This window comes from Sorex araneus, chromosome X (assembly GCF_027595985.1).
Source record: "Sorex araneus isolate mSorAra2 chromosome X, mSorAra2.pri, whole genome shotgun sequence".
NCBI classification, from domain to species: domain Eukaryota; kingdom Metazoa; phylum Chordata; class Mammalia; order Eulipotyphla; family Soricidae; genus Sorex; species Sorex araneus.
The window spans coordinates 143,071,350-143,097,931 of NC_073313.1; the positions used below are offsets into that span (position 1 = coordinate 143,071,350).

Consider the following 26,582-nt stretch of genomic DNA (forward strand, 5'->3'; position numbering starts at 1 on the left):
GAATGGATACTCACCTTTTAACTTATTGGCGCATTCACCACCTATAAAACATAGTCCTATAATCTCTCAGGTGAAAAATGTGAAATCGGATAAAATCCAAGGCCCACTGGCATTTTATAATGCCCTTAAATCTAAAAGTCCCCTTGATTGCCCTTAAACATATTAATTAAAAGAAAAAATACGTGGTAATTTAGGATAAATTTATCATTAACACAAAGTAATAAGTAGTGATTGACTAGTATTAGGATGGTAGGAAAGTAGATAAGACATGCTAAAAATTAATGAGAGGCTTTGGTTTTGATCAGTAAGAAAGACTATCACACCAATACATAATAAACACTATCGGGAAGATAAAGTATGTGAAATGCTGGTAGCTAGATACAGACAATTATTTTAGGTATAGGAGAAAATTCTTTATAGGGGACCAGATAAAGAGAAAAACTTTAGAAGCTATGAAAATTCCTACTTAGGAAGAAAGATCATGAGCATTACAGAAGGTTCTCACCATCACTTTTCTATCCTTCTTAGTAACAGTGAATATGAAAGAATTGATAGTATTGGGAATAGCCTCAACAGAAGAGGCAAAAGTATAAAGACCTATATTCATCAGAGGATAATATGTCAAGAGAAGAAAGGGACCATTATTCTCAGTTCTAAGTTTCCACAACCTTCTGAAGAGTTACAGGAAACTGGAAGTATGTGAATAGTAAGTGTCTTTTAATTCATGTATATAGTCTTTAATTCATAGAACACATTTTTTAGGCTTGAATTTGGTCATCAATTGTACATAGTGTTATCTTTATAAAATGACCACTCAGGCTCAGCTTTCTAATCAATGGTTCAATAACATTCCTGCCTTCTCCACTGACTTTATTTTTTTAATTTTAAAATTTATTATTTTTTAATTAGTGAATCACTGTGAGATAAAGTTACAGATTTATATATTTTCGTTCTTGTGTTACAGTCATACAATGCTCTAGTACCCATATCTCCACCAGTGCCCATTTTCCACCACTAATGATCCCAGTATCCCTCCCACCAACCCCCAATCCATGTCCCCCCACCATGCCTCTGTGGAGGGCATTACATTTTGTTCTCTCTACTTTTGGGTGTTGTGGTTGGCAATAGAGGTATTGAGTGGCCATTGTGTTCAATTTATAGTCTACTTTCAGCATGCATCTTCCATCCCAAGCGGGTCTTCCAACCACACTTTACTTGGTGTTCCCTTCTCTATCTGAGTTGCCTTTTCCCCAAGCATGTGAGGCCAGATTTCAAGTCATGGAACCAACCTCCTGGTATTTATTTCTACTATTCTTGGGTATTAGTCTCCCATTCTGTTATTTTATATTCCACAGATGAGTGTAATCATTTTATGCCTGTCTCTCTCTTTCTGACTCATTTCACTTAGCATGATACTTTCAATGTAGATCCATTTATATGCAAAGTTTATGACTTCAACTTTTCTAACACCTGCATAGTATCCACTGTGTAGATGTTCCAAAGTTTCTTTAACCAGTCATGAGTTCTCGGGCACACATTTTTTTCCAGATTCTGGTTATTGTAAACAGTGCTTCGATAAACATACAAGTGCAGATGTCATTTAGACTATACGTTTTTACCTCTCCGAGATGTATTTCCAGAAGTGGTATTGCTGGGTCAAATGAGAGCTCAATTTTTAATATTTTGAGAAGCGACCATATTGTTTTCCAAAAGGGCTTAACCAGTCGTCATTCCCACCAGCAGTGTAAGAGGGTACCTTTCTCTCCACATCCATGCCAACAGCAGTTGCTTTTGTTCTTTTGGATGTGTACCAGTCTCTTGGGTGTGAGGTGATATCCATAGTTGTTTTCATCTGCATCTCCCTGATGATTAGTGATGAGCAGCGTTTTTTTCATGTGCCTTTTGGCCATTCATATTTCTTCCTTGAGAAAGTTTCTGTTCATTTCTTTGCCACATTTTCTGATGGGCGTGGATGTTTTCTTCCTGTAGAATTCAACCAGTACCTTATATACCCTTGATATCAACCCCTTATCAGATGCGTATTGGGTGAATATCCTTTCCCATTCTGTACATAGTCTTTGTATTCTGGTCACTGTATCTTTTGTGGTGCAGAAGCTTCTTAATTTAACATAGCCCCATTTGTTTATCTCTGTTTCCACTTGGTTAATCAGTGGCATGTCATCTTTGAAGATACCTTTAGTTTCAATATTGTGGAGGGTTTTGCCAACTTTGTCTTCAATGTACCTTATGGATTGTGGTCTGATGTTGAAGTCTTTAATCCATTTTGATCTGACTTTTGTGCATGGTGTTAGGTCGAAGTCTAAGCCCATTCTTTTGCATGTGGTTATCCAGTTATGCCAGCACCATTTGTTAAAGAGGTTTTCCTTGCTCCACTTCACATTTCTTGCTCCCTTATCAAAGATTAGATGATCATACATTTGGGGTTGTGTGTAGCAATATTCCCCCTGTTCCATTGGTCTGCGGCTCTGCCTTTGTTCCAGTACCATGCTATTTTAATTGTTACCGCTGTGTAGTAGAGTTTAAGGTTGGGAGGGTGATGCCTCCCATCGTCTTTTTTCCAAGAATTGCTTTAGCTATTCGTGGGTGTTTGTTGTTCCATATGAATTTCAGGATTGCTTGATCCATTTCTTTGAAGAATTTCATGGGTATCCTTATAGGGATCACACTGAATATGTATAACGCTTTGGAGAGTATTACCATTTTGACAATGTTGATTCTTCCTATCCATGAGCAGGGGATATGTTTCCATTTCCTCATGTCCTGTTTTATTTCATCGAGTAACGTTTTATAGTTTTCTTTGTTGTAGTCCTTTACTTCCTTAGTTAAGCTGATTCCGAGGTACTTGATTTTCTGGGGCACGATTGTGAACGGATTGCTTTTTTCATGTTGCTTTCCTATGTCTCATCATTTGCATATAGGAAGGCCATGGACTTTTGGGTATTGATTTTATAGCCTGTGACTTTACTGTACATGTCTATTGTTTCTAAGAATTTTTTGGTAGACGCTTTAGGATTTTCTAGATATAGTATCATATCATCTGCAAATAGTGAGAGTTTGATTTCTTCCTCTTCCCTGCTCCCTGCCCTAGGTCTGCCCTTCTCCGAACAGGTGGATGGGACCCTCTCAGGCCAGCTGTTCCACCAGACTGGCACAGATTCCTTGCTGCCCCCAAGGACCCCGGTTTCTGGCCCCAGGCTCCGCTCCCCTGAATTGGTTGCTGGGGGCATGGCCTCTACACAAGGGACATTGTCTCAACAAAAGGAGCGTGGTTTACTATGTGGCCACAATTATTTCCTCCCTTTTTCTGCTATGAGGACTAGGTCACAATCTTTATGACCCATTTCTTTGAAGAACACTCTGGCCATCTCAATCACTATATGTCAATAGTCCATTGGCCTATTCTAATTTCACAAAAACTGTCAGTGAGCACAGAAAGCTGCAAAAGCCCTTTATAAAGAGAGCATAGCCTCAAGTCTTCACTAGAGGCCCCACATAAACCAGGAGGAGCACCCGAGAGTAAGGAAGTACCCTAGAAGGGGAAAAAGGCTACTATCATCGACTTAGCTCATCCAGAATCCCCTCTTGCAGCAAGAGGAATAGGGATAGAGAACTGAAAGGTTCCACCTCTATATTTCCATAACAATATGAAGAAACAGAAAAAATCCCCACTACGAGGAGAAGATGAAGAAAAGATTCTACAAGCCCCAACAGGGGTTACCAAAAAATATGATCTGTCAGATAAAGAATTCAGAGAGGAAATGTTGAAGATGACCAACGAACTCAAAGTAACCATGGAACAGATATCCAATAAATTAAGAGAGGATATGAAAGAAACAATGAAACTGTCCACCAAGAAAATACAGGAAGAAATGAGAGCAGAAATTTGAAAGCTACAAACAGAAGTGATACAAATAAAGGAATTGGTAGATGAAATAGAAAACTCAGTAAGTGCCATCAACAGTAGAATTGCTACAGTGGAAGAGAGAACCAGTAAGCTAGAAGATGAGCCTCAGAAAGCTTACAGGCAACAACAAATAATGGCAAAATACCTCAAAATAGCTCTAGAGTAAATCAGAGTCCTAGGGGATGAACTCAAGAGGAACAACAGAAGAATCATTAGAGTACCAGAAGCACAGGGAAGTAACCCAAATGAAAAAGCCACAGTTAAAAACATCATTGCTAAGAAATTCCCAGAGCTGGAGAATCCAGGCATCCAGATCCAAGGAGCCCAAAGGGTGTCAGTTAACAGAGACCCTAATAAAAAGTCTCCAAGGCATATCATAGTCAGAATGATGGATGCCGTGGGTAGAGACACAATACTGCAAGCAGCAAGGTCAAAGAAAGAAGTCACATACAAAGGAGAACCCCTTAGATTTACAGCAGACCTATGAGAGGAAACACTCCAAGCCCAAAGACAATGGTGGGATATAGTGAAAAAACTCAATAAAATGAATACCTTATCTGAGTAAACTCTCACTTTGACTCGAAGGAACGATACACTATTTCATGGATAATCAACAGCTCAGGAAATTCATAGACTCAAAACCAAACTTAAAAGAAGGACTAAAGGGGCTACTGTAAGACAAGGAAAAACTCCAGAAGAACAACAAACCTTACAGAAAGATGGCACAAAACCCTTGGCAATAATCTTTCTCAACTTCAATGGCCTAAATGCACCAATCAAGAGACACAGTGTGGAAAAATGGATTCAGAAACTAAACTCAACATTCTGCTGCCTACAAGAAATACACCTGAACAGTCAGAGCAAATACAGACTCAAAGTCAAAGGATGGAAAACAATCCTGCAAGTAAAAAACTCCCTAAAAAAAGCTGGGGTGGCCATATAATATCCGACAACATAGATTTCAGGCTGAAAAAGATTAGAAGGGGCAGCAAATGTCATTTTCTGTTTATCAAGGGGTATGTACAACAGGAAGAAATCACATACTTAAACATATACGCACCTAATGAGTGACCAGGTAAACACTTAAAACATCTCCACTTACTTTAATCTAGCTCATTAAACTGTGGGTCATGGCCTCTTATGTATTCACAAATCTGAATCTGTGCATTTTTAGAATAAAAATTTTAGAATAATATTTCTTTTTGATTTTTATCAATAAATATTCTATACTTATTTTAATTTATTTTCAATTTTATTTTATTTGAATGTTAGAACCACCTCTGGTCATGCTCATGCATCATTTCTGGAGTGGGGGATCATGTGGTGCTGCCAGGTATTGAACTGGAGTCAGCTGCATGCAAGGCAAGTATCTTAATCCCTTTAAACCTCCCAAACCATATAGATACTTATATACTTGTGTTTTTTTTTCTTTTTGGGTCACACCGGTGATGCTCAGGGGTTACTCCTGGCTTTGCACTTAGGAATTACTCCTAGTAGTGTTCAGGGGACCGTATGGGATGCTGGGAATTGAACCCCGGTTGGCCGCATGCAAGGCAAACGCCCTACTCGATGTATTATCACTCCAGCCCCTATACCTATATACTTGAAGTCATATAATTATTTCAGGCATAAAAGGGTCAAAATTGGAAGTTTAAAATCGAAAGTCAAAAGTTTAAGAAACCCTGGATGAGACTCCCTTACCTATTTTATATTAAATTATTTTTTATAACAAAGCCCTTATACTGAGCTTTTTTATACATACATTTTATTCTACTTCTTGCCTTTTAGTCTACTTCTTGCCTCTACTGACAAAGGCCTGGCCCCATTTCTTCAATAGTTTATGCCTTCTGAAACCACATCATTATTGGTCTTAACACTGACATATGTTAGATTAAAACAAGTATAATTATTATCTTTAGAGTGATATCGCCTTGTAACCCCCAGACATTAGATCTTTGACACATATACCAAGAAACATGCTGCCTTTGAATTCATAGCTTTGCAACAGCTCAGATCTGTGAATTCTATAAACCTCTGTGTCAAATAGGTATCATTACGTCAACTGAAGTCGTGTCAGGCTGTCTCCACCGGGGCATCTCGGAGTGGGGCCGGCCGGTTGAGTTTTCCTCCCCGCCCCAAGCAGAGTCCCAGCAGCTGATAACCTTCAGAACCTAGCCACAGCCATGCTTAAGGCCACTCTCCACGTGCTAGGACAAGCCACACCGATGAAGGAACCAACAGAGGAACCCAGGTATGCGGGACCCTTTGCTGAGATCTCCAAGCCTGCTCATATTGGGACTGGGCCTCCTCCACTCAGGTCCCCCATTTTCCAGTAGTTTGGCAGCCACACCCACAAACCACCCCCAGTGCCATGTAATCTCATCAATGGCCATGATCCAGAGACTATAAAACAAAGCTCCCAGAAGAGAGCAATGCAGATTCTCACATTACAGAGCCTGGCAAGCTACCCATGGCGTATTCGATATGCCAAAAACGTAACAAGAAAAAAAGCCTCATTCTCCTGACGCGACAGGGACAAATGGAGATGATACTGGAGCCCGCTCGAGCAAATCGATGAGCAATGGGACAAAAGTGATACAGTGATACAGTGATGCCAACTAACAGTGATATTGAAATGTGATTCAAAGAATCTACTAGGACCTAGATTAACTTTTATCATGCCATACAGAATTAATTGCCAATTAATTCAAAATATTTCACACTCAATAGATATGATTTTCCTTGTGACAAAACATAGTTGAAGGAGCAATCAACATGGTTAACTTGCATTACAAATGCCAACAATTTGCCAGATTATGAATTTATACAAAGAAAAATTAATCCCTGACCTCAAGCAATTTACAGTCAGTTATAGAAGCTCACATTTTACTTGAGAAACATATCAATACTGACACAATTATCATTGGAATTTAAACATCATATAAGAGCTAGAATTGCATAACACTCTCAAATCCAAAAAGGGATTACATTCTCTTGGTGCAATAAGAAGATAAGGGATGTCTTCCTGAGAGATACTGTCGTTGTGGAGCATGGTCTTGGAAAGAACAAAAGCTGCAATGACCCTCAGACATACAGTGAAAGAACTGAAGTTACCAGGAATTGGAGGAGAGAGGATTTTTTTTTTAAGTAACAGATTTTATTCAGGGGGTTTTTGAGGGAAGGAGGAAGGGATAAGTGGGAGAGAGAACAGTAGGAGTAACGCACTCAAGAGAGAATGCGGGCTTCTCCGAGGGTGGAGGAAGCCCCTCCACACATCCTAGCACTGGACACGAAAGCATGAAAGTACACATCTCAAGGGGGGAGATGCGGGCAACACATGTGCTCAGGCAACACATGTGCTCGGCCACGTGGGCACAAGCAGCACATGGGCTCAGGCAGTATATGCGCCGAGAGGATCTTTTTATAGTCAGTTCTATACCAAAGGGTTGACCAGTTTTTTGAGCGGAAAAAAAAAAAAACCCTTCTTTTGTGACCCTGGGTCTCTGGACAACATGTTTAGTATTGAATTACATTGAGAAGGTAGTTTTTAGAAGGCACTCTCATTAACTGAGATGTGAAAAAGGATCACCCAAGACTTACCATCTGTTCCTTCACTGCTTTTGCTTCTTTTATTGCGGTAAACACGCCTGCTCTCTTCTTCAGTGAATGACTTTTCTTCAGGGAAGAAGAAATTCAGGAGGGCCATCTATAAAAGTAAAACAGTAGATGAGTCAAAGGCTAACCCAAGTAAACCATAACCAATATAAAATACTAGATTTTTGTAGACAGTTTACTTTCACCTTAAATTCAACACAACGAAATTCTGAGCCCATCTACCCTCCATTATACAAATATTTTCATTTTTAATACTATTTATTCAATCACCAAGTCATAAAATATTGGTTCATCTCTAAATACTACTTTTATGGCCCAAATATCTATTGCATAATCCCTTAAGGTCTAATTTCTCCATAGTTAAATAGTTCAAAAGGTCTGGTTACAAATTTCTAAATTTTCTCAACTAACACTGATTTCTGCCCAGAATTAAACTTATGTTTGCTATTCACTTTTGTACTGAACTATTATATATACATTTCTACATTTTATTTATGCTGAATTTTTGATTTGTTCTTACAAAATATATGTCCATTTATAATTTAACAGTATCATTTATATAAACACTCTTGAGAAAATCATGATAGTATACACAATTATTTTCTCCTTTCTCAAACACCTAGAGAAATTTTATAGCACTAGTTACCTGTTATGACTCATTTTAGTACTTGGTACTATATCGTTCTATGATGATTTTTCATGAGCATAGTCTCAATAATGATAAGCACAGATTAAATAAATGCATGCTGAAATGAATCATAAATTTGTATCATGGATATTTCGTGGTTTAAAAAGTGCTTGAGTTAAACAGTGGGTGGAGTAGTAGGATTGAGAGTGATTCTAACTGTGATTCTACTTCTTAATAGTTGTGTAACCTTTGGCAAGTTACTTGTTTCAATTTCTCCATAAGTAGATATGAGTGATGTAGTGTGATATAATAGCATTTTGCTAAAAATGTAATTATAGGACTAACACACTACCTAGTAAGTAACACATGCTCAATAAGAATCAGCTGCTATCATTAAAATTAATCTTTTACAAAGACAGGTTGTATAGTTTGGGGGTTCAAAGAATCAAAAGTATCTGCATTTTCTTTGTCCACTCTCATTTCACTTAGTATGATACCTTCTATGTTGATCCACTTATATGCGAAAGAAGAGACCACTAAGTAAATGATGGTTGTAGGGATCGCTCAGGATGGCAAATGTGTGCTGAATAGACATAACACCCAAGAGGAGAGAGAAAGTAAGAGGGAATGTGTCTGCCACAGAGGCAGGGTGTGGGAAGAGGTGGGGGTGGCGGGAGGAACACTGGGAACATTGGTGGTGGAGAGTGGGCACTGGTGGAGGGATGGGTACTCGAACATTGACTAAAACGTAATCACGAAAATTTGTAAGTCTGTATCTCATGGTGATTAATTAAAATAAAAATAAATAAATACATAAAAGCATCTGCATTTTCATCTTCATTTTTGTTCAAGAAAAAATTGGGGGTGATTAGGGAGCTAGCACAAAGGGCTGAAGTACTTGCTTTTCAAGTGTAAGTCCTGCACCCCAGCACCACTGGTAGTAGACTCCAGCACAATTGGGTATGGTTACAAAATCAAAACCAAACCAAACCAAACAAACCCCCCAAAATTCCATAATCCTCATGTCTTCTGCATCTTAATTTGGTAGGGCCCAAGAAAGTTCTAACATTCTACCCAAAGTTTCTTAAAAATATCCTGTGGTGATTCACTGTTTATATATACCAATTATACCCAAGAGTCTTATTTTTGGCTTTTCTTGGGTCAGATCTGGCGATGTACAGGGGTACATTCCTGGCTCATGCACTCAGGAATTACTCCTGGTAGTCCTAGGGGGACCATATGGGATGCTGAGAATTGAACCCGGGTCAGCCGTGTGCAAGGCCCTACCCTCTGTACTATTGCTCCAGCCCCTATACACAAGAGTCTTAACTGGCAATGTTAGGATTTTTCAGATATGCATTTTCCCATGGAATCAACATGATAAAGTCTGACTTGGTTTAAAAATAAAGCGCATAAAAAGTTACTTAATTAAAATATAAATAAACTTGAGCGGTTTGGTTTATTTAGGTCTATTTATATTTTTATATTATATATATGTTATATAAAATATAGTCTCTTGCCCCCACGCCTGGCTGTCTTCACCGGGCCCCTCGGAGCGGGTGGGTTGAGTTTCCCTCCCCACCCTGAACAGAGCCCTGGCAGCCGACGACCTCTGGAACCCAGCCACAACCATGCTCAAGGCCCCTCTCCACACATTCGAATGAGCCTCAGGCATGAAGGAACTGGCAGAGGAACCTAGGTGTGCAGGACCCAATGCTGGGATCTCCAAGCCTGCTCAGATCGGGACTGGGCCTCTTCCACCCTGATCCCACATTTTCCAGTAGCTAGGCGGTCACACCCAGAAACTGCCCCCCTGGCGCTGTGTAGCTGTGTAATCCCATCAATGGCCAACATCCAGAGACTATAAAACCAAGCTCCCGGAAGCATGCAGCAGGGAAGACATCTTATAGCCTAGTTCTCCCTCTGGGAGAACCTGGCAAGCTACTGAGAGTTTCCTGTCCACATAGAAGAGAGCCTGGCAAGCTCCCCCTGGCGTATTCATATGACAAAACCAGTAACAATGATGAGTCTCATTCCCCTGACCCTTAAAGAGCCTCCAATGAGGCACCATTGGGAAGGACAAGTAAAGAGAGATTTCTAAAATCTCAGGGCTAGGACGAATGGAGACATTATTGAGACTGCTCGAGAAAATCAATGATCAACGGGATGATGATGATAATGATGATGCTGATGATGATGAAAAATAAACCACTGTGCTCATAATAGTATAAAATCAAACTGCTACTAGAAGAATAAATCATTCTGGATAGAAGAGTTTTCTTGATAATGCATGCCTAAACCTTACTTAAACTGTTTTGCATAGAAATCATTCTATATGTGATTGAACTCAAAGCTTACTGAATATGTGGAAGTTATATTTGACTGTGTGTTAAATTGCCCTGGTCCACTCTGGTTAGTAGGTTTATTCTTTGGAAAACTGACATGGGCATGGTCCCCTGGGTATGGCCAACATTGATCCTGAACCAGCAGTCAACTTAAAGTACAACAAGTTTGTGGCCAAACCAAAAAATAACAATAATACAGAAAAGAAAAATGCTTTCTGAAAAAAATTTTGTCTTTTTTCTTCTGCAATAGGTCTCAAATCATTATGCAGAGAAAAATATTTTTTAAATATATTTTGATTTTTCTTGTGCAGTGTGATAGTATGTTGGTTAAGCGGCTTGCCTTATATTCAATTGACCCAAGTTTGATCTCTGGCACCCTATCTAGTACTCTGAACACTGTCAGGAATGATCCCTGAGTGCAGAGCCAGAAGTAAGACCAAAAACCACCAGTCAAGGATCCCCAAACAAACAAAACCCCTAAAATCCACAAAAATTACAATTCATTACATAGCAATGCATGTTATGTTAGAAAGAAGCATAGATTCTCACTCTTGGGAGCAAGAGGTAAAATAACTAATGCAGACTGCAAGTGAGCAAGGCTTTATGAGTAGGTATTACCTCTGAGTCCTGAAGGATGTTAAGGATTTTGTGAAGAGCAAGAAACTAAAAGTGAATTCCAGTTATAGAGATGAATGTGCTTAAATTTTCAGAAGAAAGAAGAAGTTACAATTTTGGGAAATATAAGCAGCTTAGGCAAGTGCTAGGAGGTTGGGATTAATGGTAAGGAATGAAAGAAGAGACCTTAGATTCGGGCTAGAGAGCTAATGAATTTACTCTTTTTAATTGCAAGTGTTTCTCTGAAGAATTTTTTCTTTTTATGAATTTTTGACTTATGAAAATTTGAGCTATAGTTCATATAATATAAAATGCACCCATTTTAATTATTGCAGTTTGTGAGTCTTGACAAATGTACATGCTTTTATCGTTGCCTCCAAAATTAGATATTATGGAACATTCCCATCGTCCTATAATTTTCCTTTGGGCCTCATCCACTCTTCAGCTCTATTTGTTCCCTTCTGAAAACCACTGATAGGTTTTCTAACACCATCACCTTAGTTTTCCCCATTCTGGAAATCAAATACAATATGACTGCAAGATTATTTTGTGTTGTTTTGTTCAATGTGATTCAACTGAGAGTCCATTCATTTTTTTTATTTTCTGGGTAGTACTTAATTGTAATGGAGGTCATATAATACTTTTCTAGATTCATGTCTTGATATACATTTGGATAACTTCCAGAGTGGGGCTATTTAATAAAGTTGATATAAATATTTATATATAAGTCTTTTTTGAGCCATGTTTTTTATTTTTGTTAGGTTTATAAACTCTTGTTTATATGGAATTTGTGATAAGAAATAACATTTGTTTTCCAAAGTAACATTCTATACTCCCATCAGCAATTTATAAAAGTTCTAAGGCTCAGAATCTTGACTACACTTGTCAATATTTTAAGCTTTTGCTATTCCTGTGGATGTGAAGTAGTGTTTCATCATGATTGAACTTCAGTTCTTAAACTTCTTTTTAATGATTTTTGTCTATTATCTTGTAAACTATCAGATTTCACTTTATCTGTAACATCTTTTCCAGTTACCTCAAATCCTCTCTTTTTAATCTGTTACATGCCTGACATCTAATTAACACTAACTAGAATCTTGTACAAATATAATAAGTGGACAAAAGTGCATTTTTGAATGGCTTTTCTAGTAGGTAAGATTGACATTCATTAGGTGACCTATTTCTTTGTTGTGGTCTGACTATATGAATTTGTTATATGACAGTTTTTTCGTGGTAATGCTATTTCAGTAAAATAGAATGTTATTTTTATATGAAGGATATTTTAAAACAGAGAACATTTTCATCCCTACCAATTTCAATTCCAGAATTTCTTTGGGATACCTTATGGGCACACTTCCTTTGGGTGTTCTGGAAACGGTTTCAGTAATATCTTGTGTCTTGGTTATAGAGATAGGAGAAGTGCTCACCTGTTCACTGTTCCAAAAATTCTGATGGAAACTTATGAGAATTCAAGTTTCTATAGAACTGAGAGAGAAACAAATTCCTACTGACAGCAGAAACAACTCTAATTTAAACATAAGTAGTAGCTTATAGTAATTTAAGAGAGAATGTTGATGAATATGAACACTTATAGTCAAATGTTCATTAGAGTAATAATGCAGATAAAATGCTTTCACTATATTTTTTTCTTTTTTCACTAAAAACTGGAAGAAAACATATAATGCATAACTAAAGTGAATGAGGCCCCTATTCAGTATCTTTTGAGTATCAATTTGAGGTAAAAGTTAAAACTATCCTCTATGTAGAATAATGGTGAAGAAAAAAAATAGTGGCTGCTCATATGAAATACCCAGAATTCTAGTCTGAGGTTTACATTCATTAGCTTGGCCTCCAGAGCCAAGTTATAGAATATGGACATATAAACAGCTTTCTTTCCTCAAATTACTTTCCTCCTTTACAAGGATGGCAGCATCAGGAATCTTAGCAACAGTCAGGCAATTTGCTCAAGGGAAAAATCTAATTTTATTAACTGATTACACTCTTATTTCCTATGGTGAAATTACATGGTAAATAGCACCTGAAGATTACTAGGATATCAACTGGAAAAATTTGTTAACAGTGAGACATGAGGTATATATATGCATCCTTATTCTCTAGACACTGTTATTTTTTTCTTTAAATCAAAACTCACAAAAGTCATTGAATTCTTTTTACCATAACATAGAATAAATTTAATTTATTTCATATTTCATGGTTAAAAATGCTTGATTTTATTAAATGATCCAAAAGGAAATTACAAGGGTTTTGAGTAAAGAGGTCCAATTTTATATTTTTGTGTGCTTAATATTTTTAGCTCTTGGCTAAAATGTAATACCTGTGATTTGAAATAGAAATAGTTCTATCAATAAGACATTCTATGAGCAATCTAGTCCTTAAAGCCAGAAGTTCATTTGATCACAATGGATCTCTTTTCTTTTCTTTTCTTTTCTTTTCTTTTCTTTTCTTTTCTTTTCTTTTCTTTTCTTTTCTTTTCTTTTCTTTTCTTTCCTTTCCTTTCCTTTTCTTTTCATTTTTGCTTTTTGGGTCACACCCGGCGATGCTCAGGGGTTACTCCTGGCTCATGCACTCAGGAATTACTCCTGGCGGTGTTCAGGGGACCATATGAGATGCTGGGAATCAAACCCGGGTTGGCTGCGTGCAAGGCAAATGCCCTACCCGCTGTGCTATTGGATCTCTTTTCTTGAGGTCAATCAAATAAAGGCAAACTAAGGACTTATTGCACTTCTGGCAGTAATCAAACTAAGGGATCTTAAGAGTGAATCTGTCAATCAATGTTCTCAAAGTTTAGTGTGTATACTAGGGCCCTGGGGCTAAAATACAGACTTATGGGCTTTTCCTTCTTCAAAGTTAGATTAAGTCAGCCGAGAGGGCACCCTAGAGTATAAGTTTTAAACTTCCTCACTACACAATGCAGAATGTCTTAGAAACACAGTTTGAGAAACTGAAATATTATTGCTCATTCCTCACACTGGTTCATTATTTGGAAACTAAAAAGGCTAAGTTCTCTTTCAACTGGTGAAACAGTACATTTACTTAAAGTTTTTCAAGTTTTACTCTGTCATTCCTAGAGTTAAACTATTTATAGAAACTGTTGCTCCATTTCTCAAGAAGAGACAGTTACCTACCAGGCTGTCTTAAATTGGCATTGCCTGTTTTCCCCAAAAGTTCTCTTTTTCAATGTTCTACAATAAATAGATTTTCTTATCATAGTCATAACCCACTCTACCACCCATCAAAACAAATTGATATCTTCAAATTAAATTAAATAAAGGCAATGTTACTTGAAATATGGTTTTAAAAATTCCAAGTGAATCCACCATAGCAAGATGTGAGCATCCCTGTGTTAAAAACTTGGAACTGAGTTGCCAAATGACTTTTCTGGGTATAACATGAATATAAATGAATACAAAAGCTGACACTGACCATATTTTTAATCTTTTAATAACCCTTAACATGCTCCAATTATCGATAAAAAATACTTTGGATGTTGCAGTCTGCTAAATATCCATTGAGCATTTGCCAAGGGAGAACTCTATCTTCAATATAAACAAACAGCATGCAGATAATCCTGAATTTCGTTGTAATGCAGTGATAGCACTATATATAACACGCGGCAGTACAGTTTTCAAAGTAGTGCAACAAGAAGAGAAGCCCATTATATGCTAGATGTTGAACAGAAAGATGACATAAAGTTCCCCCAAAATTGAGCAAATAAGAAAACTCAATATTAATAAAGCATTCTATGGAAGTTTTCACCAGTGTAGTGGGGCATAAAGGTGACAAAAATCAGCCCAAATTCCAAAGAAAATAGGAACCTATCTGGTATGTGTGTCATAGATTACTATCCTTGTAGGTATATCTGACAAGTGAAATTAGGCTACAAAGCTAATTTATTACAAAGTTATACACAGAGATATAACCAACATTTTTCATCACATAGTGCTTAAATCAGTCATAAAATCAGTAACTCCTCCTTACTAGGTGGTATGAGTTAAAAATCACTGCCAAACAATATAACTTACTGCAATGTAGAAACCAATATCAAACAGTATCTTTGGGGAAATTACCATAATCTGACAAGAATATATTCTGCAAAACAGTTCAAACTATAGCTTTGTTGCTTCTTATTTTTGACTATGTTTATTATATTACACGTAGCGGTGTTTTATATATCTTTAATATTACATTTTCCCCTCATATATGTAAGTAAGATCCTCAAAGGTGTAATATATGTTAAAAGTATGTTCTCAACCTGGGTGGATATCCTCTGGACTAGAAAAATGTTAAGGTGCAAATTTTTCTCAGCCCCAGTAACTCCATGTTTGAGAAAATCTGTGCAGTGGATAAAAGCCCTGTCTTAAAAGACTTAAGGCTATGAGTTCTATCCCAGTGTCTATGATCCCCAGTGATGCAAATAACTTCTGGACAAAATCAGAAAAGTGTGTGTGTCAACAATGCAGCTAAAGTTGTGTGATGCCTGGTGAGCACTGCAAATATGTGAAAGCAGTGATGACTCTTATTGAGTACATGTGTGCAAATACCACAACTAAAGTGGTGTGAACCCTGGCAAGCACTGCAACTACAAAGATGTGTGAGCACCTTATCCAGGAAGCATGACACACAGTGATCATGTATGTTGTCATTGAAGTGACCCCTGGCAAGCACATGCACAATAATTACAACTAAAGGAGTGAAACCCTTGGCAGCGCCATGGCTGACTATGCGATATCATAGCTTTATGTGTGCGTTCCATAACCAAATGTGTGAGCACTACAACCAAGACTGAGTGAGACCACTGTGACTGCAAAAACAGCAGCAGAAGTTAAGGGAAGGCAAGGCAAAACCACAACTACCAACATAAAGAGAAAAAGGACTCCTGTTCTGATAATCTGTTTCCTGGGTTTGGCTCTATTCCTAGCATCTAGGACAGAGCTGAAAAATAGAAACTCAATGGATTTTCATCAGTGAAAATGTGAGTTGTATTTACGTTTAGCACGAGTTAATTTTTCACCTGTTACATTTACTTTGAAAAGATATATTCTAAGAGCTGATATCATGCTTACTGTGAAATGACCAGAAACTCAATATTACTGAGATTCAAGATGACACGTATAGTGATGCAGTAATACATAAAATATGTGACACAGTGAGTCTTATGGCATGAATATAAGCAGGAGTAATATAAGAGATTTGGCTTACACTTAATACCTCTATTGCAAACCACAACACCCAAAAGGAGAGAGAGAGCAAAAAGGAATGCCCTGCCACCGAGGCAGGGTGGGGTGAATGGGACGGGGTGGGAGTGGTGGGAGGGATGCTGGGACCATTGGTGGTAGAAAATGGGCACTGGTGGATGGATAGGTACTCAATCATTGTATGACTAAAATGCAAGCACGAAAGTTTGTAACTGTACCTCACGGTGATTCACTAATAAAAAATTTAAAAAAAGAGATTTGGCCTATAATAAATGCCCATGAAACACAAACCTGGGAAGACAGTTAAGGGCCTGAGATAAAAGTCCAGAATTTTAAACACTGTAAAACTAGAATCACCAAGGACAATAAAGAACTGGTAAGGAAACAGTGAGGCCAAGGTGATGATGTAATAGTGAAATCAGATACATTTAAAGTTGTAGTGCTGTCCTAACATAATTAAGTATTTCAATACTCTTCATATGCTAGTATGGCCAGGGCTTCCCTGATGGTACATAAAAAGTCATGACTGTGTGGTACAATAGCAGACCAATGCTGTGAAACTAGAAGAAAATATGTTCATTTTTTGCATTGACTAGAAAACAGCATTAGAGTGTTTCAGTGGAAATCATTTCTTAGAGAAAAATTCCTGACTCTTGTGTATAACCATGACAGCGAGTGATGAAAGCTTCATAATGAGTATTGTCTTATAAATCTTTTCTACAGTATCTCAAAAAACTACCCACTCAAAAAAGAAACTATGATAAATTATAAATAAATGAAATGAAATACAGCAAAGCACTGTATCATTAGAGTCAATTTTATGCATATCCATTGTTTGATTTTTAGTTTAGGGATTGAATTTATCTTTCCATGGAGCAATACAGAATTTACTTTCACTACTATCTACTAATCTCTTTAGCTAAGCTAATGAATCCTCTAACTCTATTAATAGGCAAACAACAAAGGATTTGTCCAGTTTGTAACTAATTGCTCCTAATTACAACTAATTTCCTCCTAAATTCACAAAGATTTTTAAAGACTTAAAAATTTTTATGGGTGGGGCTAGAGCAGTAGTACAGCGGGTAGGATGTTTGCTTTGCATGCGACCGACCCGGGTTCGATTCTCAGCATCCCATATGGTCCCCCAAGCACCACCAGGAGCAACCGATGAGCATCGCTGGGTGTGATCCAAAAAGAAAAAAATATGGGTCTGGGGGTATAGCTCGAATTTTAGAGGACATACATTATATATGAGGCCCTGTGTTTGCTTCTTGGCATCACTGACATCGCCATGTATTTCCAACACCAAGTACTATAGCAACAGCTACCATGTATGTGTGTCTATTTACTCATGCGCACGTACACACTCACATGCACATATACTTACAGACATCTGGATGAAGGTGTCTGAATAACCAAATAATTATAGTTCCTGTCTCACCTTAGTGCCCATTAAAATGACACTCAAAACATACAAAATAAACAGTAAAGAAAATAGAAGAAATAATAATCAGGAAAGTAATTTCAACACTAGTTTGAAAGAATATTTGCACCCTATGTCCATAGCAACACTTTTCACAATAACCAAGACATAGCATAAATGATTATAAGCAGATGAGGAGTAAATTTATACTCAGTGTAATACTTCTCTGTCATTAAAAAGGACAAATCTGTGCATCTTGAGAAGATGGAACTTGAGGGGATTATACTAAGTGAAATGAGTAAGGACATATAAAGCATTTTAACAAGGTCTTTGCTCATATGTGGAAATTAATAATTAAAATAAACAAAATGGCCAAACATAACTTCAGATTTGGTTTAAAAATTTAGCGTTGACTAGAGAAAAAGTGTATGACATGAAATGATTAGATAGACAGGCCTTACTGGTGGTGAGAAAGCGTTGATACTTCGGTGGTGTGTGCAGTTAAATTATATACACTATGAAGATAGGTGAAGATAAACCCCTGAAAGTACATAATATCTTAAACCAACAACTCAGTGGAAAAATTCAAACTAAAATATAGTTAAATATTTTTCTTAAAGACATAAAGTGAATAAGAAGCTGACTGATAAAGAAGTGACAGATGTGGCTTCTGGTACGAGAGCATGATGGTCTTTCATTGGGCCCAAAATAGTTTGGAATTTGGAAATGTTAAGTAAAAAGAGAGTATAAAAATTGAGTGAAATATGAGAAATTCTAGAAAATGTATATACTAAATAATAATCCTCTGACTCCTTGTATAGAATTTCTAGTATGTCAAATGACCAAAAGGCTCATGAAAAATGCTCTACATTCCTAATCATCAGGGAGATGCAAATCAAAATAACAATGAGATATCATCTTACATCACAGAGACTGGCACACACTAAAAAAGAACTACAACAACCAGTGTTGGCGTGGATGCAAGGAGAAAGGGACTCTCATTCATTGTTGGTGGGAATGATGACTGGTCAGCCTTTTTGGAAAGCAATATGGGCATTCCTCTAAAAATTAGAAATTGAGCTTCTATATGAACTACCAATACCACTTCTGGGAATATATCCTGAGGGTGCAAAAAAGCACAGTAGAAATGACATCTGCACCTATATGTTCACTGCAGCATTGTTCACAATAGCCAGAATCTGGAAAAATCCCAAGTGCCTGATAGCAGACAACAGGTTGAAGAAACATTGGTACATCTACACAACGCAATACTATGCAGCTATTAGGAAAGATGAAGTAATGAAACTTGCTTATAAGTGGATGGACATGGAGAGTATCATGATAAGTGAAATGAGTCAGAAAGAGAGGGCAGACATAGAAGGACTGCACTCATTTGTGGAATATAAAATAACATAATATGAGACTAACCCCCAAGGACAGTAGAGGCAAGTGCTGGGAAGATTGCCCCAAGGTTGGAAGCCTGCCTCATGAGGTGGGGGAGAAGACAGCTGGGATAGAGAAGGGAACACTAAGTCAATGATGGTTGGAGGGATTGCTCAGGATGGGAGATATGTGCTGAAAGAAGATAAAGGATCAAATATAATGGCCTCTCATTATCTGTAATCTTCATTGCAAACCATAATACCCATAAGTAGAGAGAGAGAAAGAGAGAGAGTAAGAGGGTAATTGTATGCGTTAGAGGTAGGGGGAGGGGCAAGATGAGGGGGGCATATCTGTAATCTGCAATGTAAACTATAATACCGATAAGTAGAGAGAGAAAGAGGGTAATTGTCTTCCTTAGAGACAGGGAGAAGGTTGTGATAGGAGGGAAGGTTTGGGATACTGGGGACATGAGTGATGAAAAATGAGCACTGGTTAGGGATGGGTGTTAGATCTTTGTATGACTGAAACTCAAACCTGAAAGTTTTGAAACTGTAGCTAACAGTGATTCAATTAGAAAAAAAATGGACATACCATTTTATATTCCCATGTACAGTATGGGTAGTGCATAGCTGAAGTTCTTTTATCAGATATAAGAAGTCTACTTTACTTCCTGATTTTTAAGAGGTATTGGATTTTTGTAAAATTTTTCTTTGTATCAATTTACAGAAACAGATTTTTAAATTCCAGAGCCTAAATATATTTTGGAAAACCAAAATATATTTATTTTCCCCAATAAAAAATAAAGGCATAACTGACAAACCAGTTGAAAACTCTTCAGTGGACACTTAATTCTATATTCAGAAACTTCAAGTAAACCATTAGAAAGGAGCTCAAAATCTTATTCAGTTTGGTAGACAATGATGAAAGACTATTTTTGTAAACTACATCATATCCATCCATCCACCCACCTATTTTTTCCTAGCTATTTACTCTAGCTAAATATTTCACAAGGCACTGAGTATATAAAAAACCTTTTAAACATTTTTAGTGGTTTATAATATATCCAGTGATAGATAAACCTCTAATCATTTTACAGGGATGGATGCCATATTAAAACATGAAGGTTAATCAGAGAAAATGGAATGTACTTTATTAAGATATGGAAGCTGGGGAAAAAACTTTTACTTATTTTATTTAATTAAAATATTATATTTTAGTTAACATGGTTACAATAATGTTACAATAAAGTAACATGGTTATAATAATGTTTATAGTACTGTTACACAAAGTTACTGCACACCACCACTATTGAAGTGCCTATCACTATCTATCATTGCCCTCATATCACCCCTGGTCTGTTCTTTATCCCACCCCCCATGCCTTTTTCCCACTTCTTTGTGATAAGTTTTGTAACCCAAGATCAAGGGTTTATCATTGTTCAATACCGTCTACTCCCTGATTCCATGTCTCTATATCCTACAGATGAGTGAGAATATTTGGCATTTGTCCTCCTCGGTGTCATTTTGCTTAACAATATACACTCCAGTTTCATCCACTTTGCAACAAATAGCATGGCTTCATCTTTTCCTTAACATTTACATGATATTCCATTATGCATATATACCACAGATTACTTATTTATTTTTTGCCCCTGGATACTTGGGTTGTTACCATATTCTGGGGTATTGTATCAAGTGCTATCAAAAACAGGTGTACACATATATTTTTGTGTTAATGGTTTCCTGTGTTAGGGATAGATTCTAAGACAGAATTTGTGGGCCTTATGTTAGTTCTATTCTTTTTCAAGGAATCGCCATATTATTTTCTATAGATATGAACCAAAGAACATCTCCACTAACAGTGAATGAGGGTTCCTTTTTCATCAAATCCTGCCCATACTATTTGTTCAGTCTTTTAAAAATATAACAATATTTTTGTGAAGCAAAGTAGCTTTTTTTGAAGTAAAATAAATTTTATTTTGGGGGGGTTTGAAGTTGTGGAAGGTGTGGAGAGGGAGAGAGTGAGCGAGAGAGACAGATAACAATACACTCAAGGGAGAACACAAGCTTCTCCAAGGATGGAGAGAGCCCCTACACACATCTCAGCATTAGATATGGAAGCAGGAAAGTACACATCTCAAGAAGGGAGATGTGGACACCACATGTGCTGGGCCACGTGGACACAATCAGCACATGGGCTTGGGCAGAATATGCGCCAAAACAAAGTAGGTATTATTAAATACAGATTCCTTATGTGAGAGGAGTGAAAGAAGGGAAATAGGCAAGCAAAGAAATGTAGAGACTGTTGGAACATTGCATGACTGAAACGCAATCACGAACAATTTTGTAATGCTCTTTCTCATGGTGTTTCAATTAAAAAAAGAAATGTAGATACAGGCAAGTGATATGTGCTCAAGGAAGAACAAGTACTGGAAAGCAAGCCTGACATATGTCATTCTTATAAGGTGAGATGATAACTTATTGTTGTTTTGATTCGCATTTCCTGAACATTGACCTATTGTCATCCTTAATTCTTTGCAGAAGTGTTTTACAACTCTTGTCCCCACTTTTTAATGGGATTGTGGGACTTTTTGTTTTTGAGATATATAAATATGTGTGTGCTATTAGCACTATACCTGATGTGCAAATATTTTCTATCACTTAGTGGGGAGTCTTTTTTTATTTATTATGAGTTTCTTTTGCATGTAAACTCTTTCAAATTTGATGTAGTCCTATTTGTTTTCTTATTTTTAATTAATGTTTTTGTTTCTGCACCATGATTTTCAATACTCTTAATGATATGGTTTCATGCATTAAATATACCAGCACCATGCCTTCCACCAGTGTTTATGCTTCCTTCAATCTTAATGCCTTCCTACGCCAATCTTGTTATTTTTGCCAACAGAATCACATCGTTGAATATTCCTGAGATCCATATCTTGGAGAAGTTATTTCTCTTTTCTTTTCTTATTCTTTTGGCCACACCTGGTGGTGCTCAAGGCTTACTTCTGGCTCAGTGCTCAGAGATCTCTCTTGATAGGGTTCAGAGGACTATACGAGGTACTAGGGATCCAACTCAGGTTGGTCACATGCAGGGCAAGCACACTCCCCACTGCACTATTGCTTTGACCAAGGGAGATTTTTTTCTGTGTTATTTGGTTGCTTTTTGTGTGTGTGAGTGGGGGGAGAGCATGATAAGTGTTTTTCCGGATTTACTCCTGGTTCTGCACTCAGGGATCACTCCTGGCGGAGCTTGGGGCACCATATGTAGTTTCAGGAATTGAACCTGAGTTGGCAAGCTACCAATTGTAGTATTTGTCCAGCCCCAATACTGGAAAACTTTGTCTATGCATTTCTCAATGCTTAATTTTTTTAAGGATGTGGTCTAATCCCTGAATGGGGTTAGACACAGATCCAGTTTCATTTTCTTATATGTAACTATTGAGTTTTTCCCAGCACCATTTGTTGAAGAGAACTTACTCAGATCACTTCATGCACCAAGTTCCTTTCTCACATATTAATGGTCTATAAATCTGAGGGCTTATCTCTGGATGCTCTTGTAATATTTATGACAGTAACACAGTTTTGATTACTATAGCTTTATAGTAAAATTTGAAATCAGGAAACGCAATAAGGGAGAATAACTTTTGTTTTGTATTTTGTTTGTTTGGGGTTTAAAAATTCCCCTTTTTTATTTTTGACCATGAGATACAGTTACAAAGATGTTCATGATCTGGTCTCAGTAATATAATGTTTCATCACCCATCCTCCTACCGGTGTAATTTCCCTCCACCAATGTCCCCAGTATATGTTCTGCCATCCCCCACTCCAGCCTGCATCTATTGCAGGCACTTTTCCTTCTCTGTTTCGCTCTCTCTCTCTCTCCTCTTGGGCATTATGGTTTGCAATGAAGAAACTGAGAAGTTATGTTTGGTTCTTTACCTACTTTCAGGATGCAGTTCTTATCTAGAGTGAAAATTTCCAACTATCATTCTCATAGTGGTCCCTTCTCTACTCCAACGACCTTCTCCCTCAGCACTTGAGACAGTCTTCAGCCATGAACCAGTCCTTCAGCCCTTGTTTCTACTGTACGTGTAGTCATTAAGTTTTTATATCCCACAAATGAGAGCAATCATTCTATGTCTGTCCCTCTCCATCTGACTCATTTCACTCAGCATGATACTCTTCATGTCTATCCATTTATAAGCAAATTTAATGACTTTATTTTTCCTAATAGTTGTATAATATTTCATTTTGTAGATGTACCATAGTTTCTTTAATCAGTTTTCTGTTCTTGGGCACTTGGGTAAGTAGGAGAACTATAAGCAGAGGTGAGGGAAAAGCATTCTAGAAAAGTGATTATAACTTATGGACATGCTTATTATTCCTAATGCCTACATCACTATAAATTTCAGGGTACTTTGTATTAAGGTTCTATCTATATTTCATTCATTTTCTTGGGTTTGGGGTATACTTGGAAAATCTCAGGGTTTACTCATAGCTCTGTGCTCAGGAGTCACAACAGGCAGTGTTTGGGAGACCATGTGTGGTCTTAGGGATTAAATATAGGTAGGTCATGTTCAAGGCAAGCACCCTACTTGTTGAACTATATCTATGTCTCCATATTTCACTATATATTTCTTTAATAATGACATGATTTTCTATAACCTGCAGTAGAAGTTATGCTCCAAGAAGAAGTAAATTGAACCTGGCAGACAACTATCAGTATGTGAAACACAGATCTGTGTGAATGAGCTGAAGGTCACTAATAAAGTATCAAAAACTAGGAGAAGTTTCTGGCGATAATTGTCTAACCTTGGAATTATGTCAATCAGGCATCAGCCATGCAGTTAGAAATACTTGAGCTTCAAAGCTTATATGTTTGCCTAAGGACCTGAATTATCATTTGTTCACTATCTGATTACCCTAACTCCATGATGAGCCAAGTTCTACCTAGTGCTGCCAAAAACTCAGAAAGAATGCTTTTAATAGCTTTAAACAAGTTTTCATTTTTTTTTTTGGCAAATCAAACTAGTTGTACAATATCTTACTGGGGTCTTGGATTGACATGAACTGGAACTATGTAGAGTGCAGTTCTGAACAATAAACAACATGAGAAATTGTGTTAATACAGCGATCCTTGAGTACTTGCCAGTTACAATTATAATTTTAACTTGTACTATTGATAATTGATATAATAGTAATCTGAGACTTAATCTTAACCAGCTGATACCTTGTTGTGTAGAAAGTGCCACAACATCTTGCCTGAGAATTGTCTGCACATAATTTGGACTACTTATTTCCAATAAAGGTCATATTGTATTAAGAAAAATACCTTTGATGTATATTGAAGACATTTTGAATAAAGAAATTTCTATATGTAAATTAGTGGCACGTTCTTATTAGCAATATTTAAAATGATGAACTCAAGGCAAGTAAAGTATTTGAATGGCTAAGGAGGTTTTATCTGTGTTGTTGTTGAGTTGTCAATAATAGAACACAGTGCCTCATTCATACAATGCAAGTGCTTTATTGCTGAGCTATACATCCCTGGTCAAATGTTTGTTCTTTGTTAAAGATCTTAGGCTGCCAAAATGTTTCTAGTTCCTAATGTATTGCTTCTTAAGGATGAGAAAAATTTTATCTATGTCTGCTTTGACAAATGTTAAACACTACATAATTCCTCTTTCAGATGGCAATCAATTTCCCAAGGAAATATCCCTCAGTATACAATTATATTCTGTTTATTAGCACCAGCTAAATAGGCTTTATTATACTCACTTTTTGTAGTTTGCATTTTGGGAATTGCAGGTTTTTTCCAAAAATGAATAAAAATATGTTTAGCATCTTCTTCATTCCAAAAATCATTGTCTCAATGCCTATATGGGTTCCTTTATAGTTATCACCATTTTTCACTTCTATTGTTCCCCCAAGATTTAGCAGTTATAGGAATAAATTTATTCAAACAGTCTTACATCTACCCACACAGAGCAGCACACAACATTTTCCTTCATTCCACAAAGCTAAAAATAAACTTGTTCAGTATACACTGATATATATATATGTATATATATATATATATATATATATATATAAAACTGAAATGCTAGGGCTAGAGATATAGTTCACTGGCAAAGCCTAACATGCATGAGACTTTGGGTGTGATTCCAGTATCCCTGAAAATCACTAAAGATATTATAAAATAATGGAGCTGGAATATAAATATCAGTAAGATATAGCCTTTATCTCTGCATAGTCACACTTTACAATGATGGTTCTTAAACAGGGACACATACCTGAAACAGTTGGAGAGTTCTTTTTAAATTGACATAAGTAGTTTGGAGAACACTACATATTGAAGTAGCATCTGACTTCTGAAGGTTTGGTAGTTTGACAGAAATGGATGGAAACATACAAGGCTGAAGGAATAGCATTTACAGAAGTATTAAAACATGTAACTTATATTTAAATTTTCTGACTTAAAAATGGAAACTTATAATAATTTCATGGGGTTTGGGGGGAATTAAATGAAAAAATATATATGGAAGTGCTGATGCAAAGGTACATTATTCCCCATAATATTTAAAATAAAATTAATTTTACCATTTAACTTTTTCATCTCGTATGACCATCACTGTCACTGTCACCCCGTTACTCGTCGATTTGCTCGAGCGGGCACCAGTAATGTCTCCATTGTGAAACGTGTTTGGTACTGCTTTTGGCATGCTCAATACACCACGGGTAGCTTGCCAGGCTCTGCCATGTGGGCGAGATACTCTCAGTAGTTTGCCGGGTTCTCCAAGAGGGGCAGACGAATTGAACCCAGGTTGGCCGCGTGTAAGGCAAATGCCCTACCAATGTGCTATCGCTCCAGCCCAGTATGACCATAAAGAAATATAATATATATTTATGAAATGTAATGGGAATTAAAGAGGAAGATAAATTGGAAGCTTGGGAGAGAAATGGGTAACATGACAGCAACACGTTCACTTAAGAGAGCAATGTCCTAAATTAGAGATAAAGGGCAATAAATATTGGATGAAGCTAATATGTTTGAAGAAACTGTATCTTCCAGTTGTACTGTTAAAGGGAAAGGAATTAAAGTCACTCTATTTATATAGTGTTAAAGCAAAGATAAATTATACTACATATATTTATATATATATATATTCCTAATACATTTTGGTCTCTCTCACTGTTATTTTCATGTCCAAATGGTAATGATAGAAGAGGAGGGTGGATTGTAGGGGAGAAGAAATACAATGAAGTTCTGCATACATCCAGAAAAACAATTATCTTGTAGACATTTTGTTTACCAATAAATCTTTCTCCACTTCCTGCACAATAATCACACTGCATTGATTCTCTGCCACCAGTGAATTAGCATTGACTTTAGAAAATGCTGGCTTTACTTATGCTGCAGTTAATACAGA

The 26,582-nt window shown here is 37.0% G+C and overlaps 1 protein-coding gene across 4 annotated transcripts in view; it reads right to left on the reverse strand.

The window, feature by feature from the left end:
* EDA (ectodysplasin A) overlaps nt 1–26,582 on the reverse strand; it is a 667,860-nt gene that overhangs the window by 231,473 nt on the left and 409,805 nt on the right. For all 4 annotated transcript variants that reach the window (XM_004615751.2, XM_004615750.2, XM_004615749.2 and 1 more), the window contains exon 2: nt 7,526–7,631. In XM_004615751.2, the coding sequence (XP_004615808.1) occupies nt 7,526–7,631 (106 nt within the window). The remainder of the gene's footprint in view (nt 1–7,525; nt 7,632–26,582) is intronic.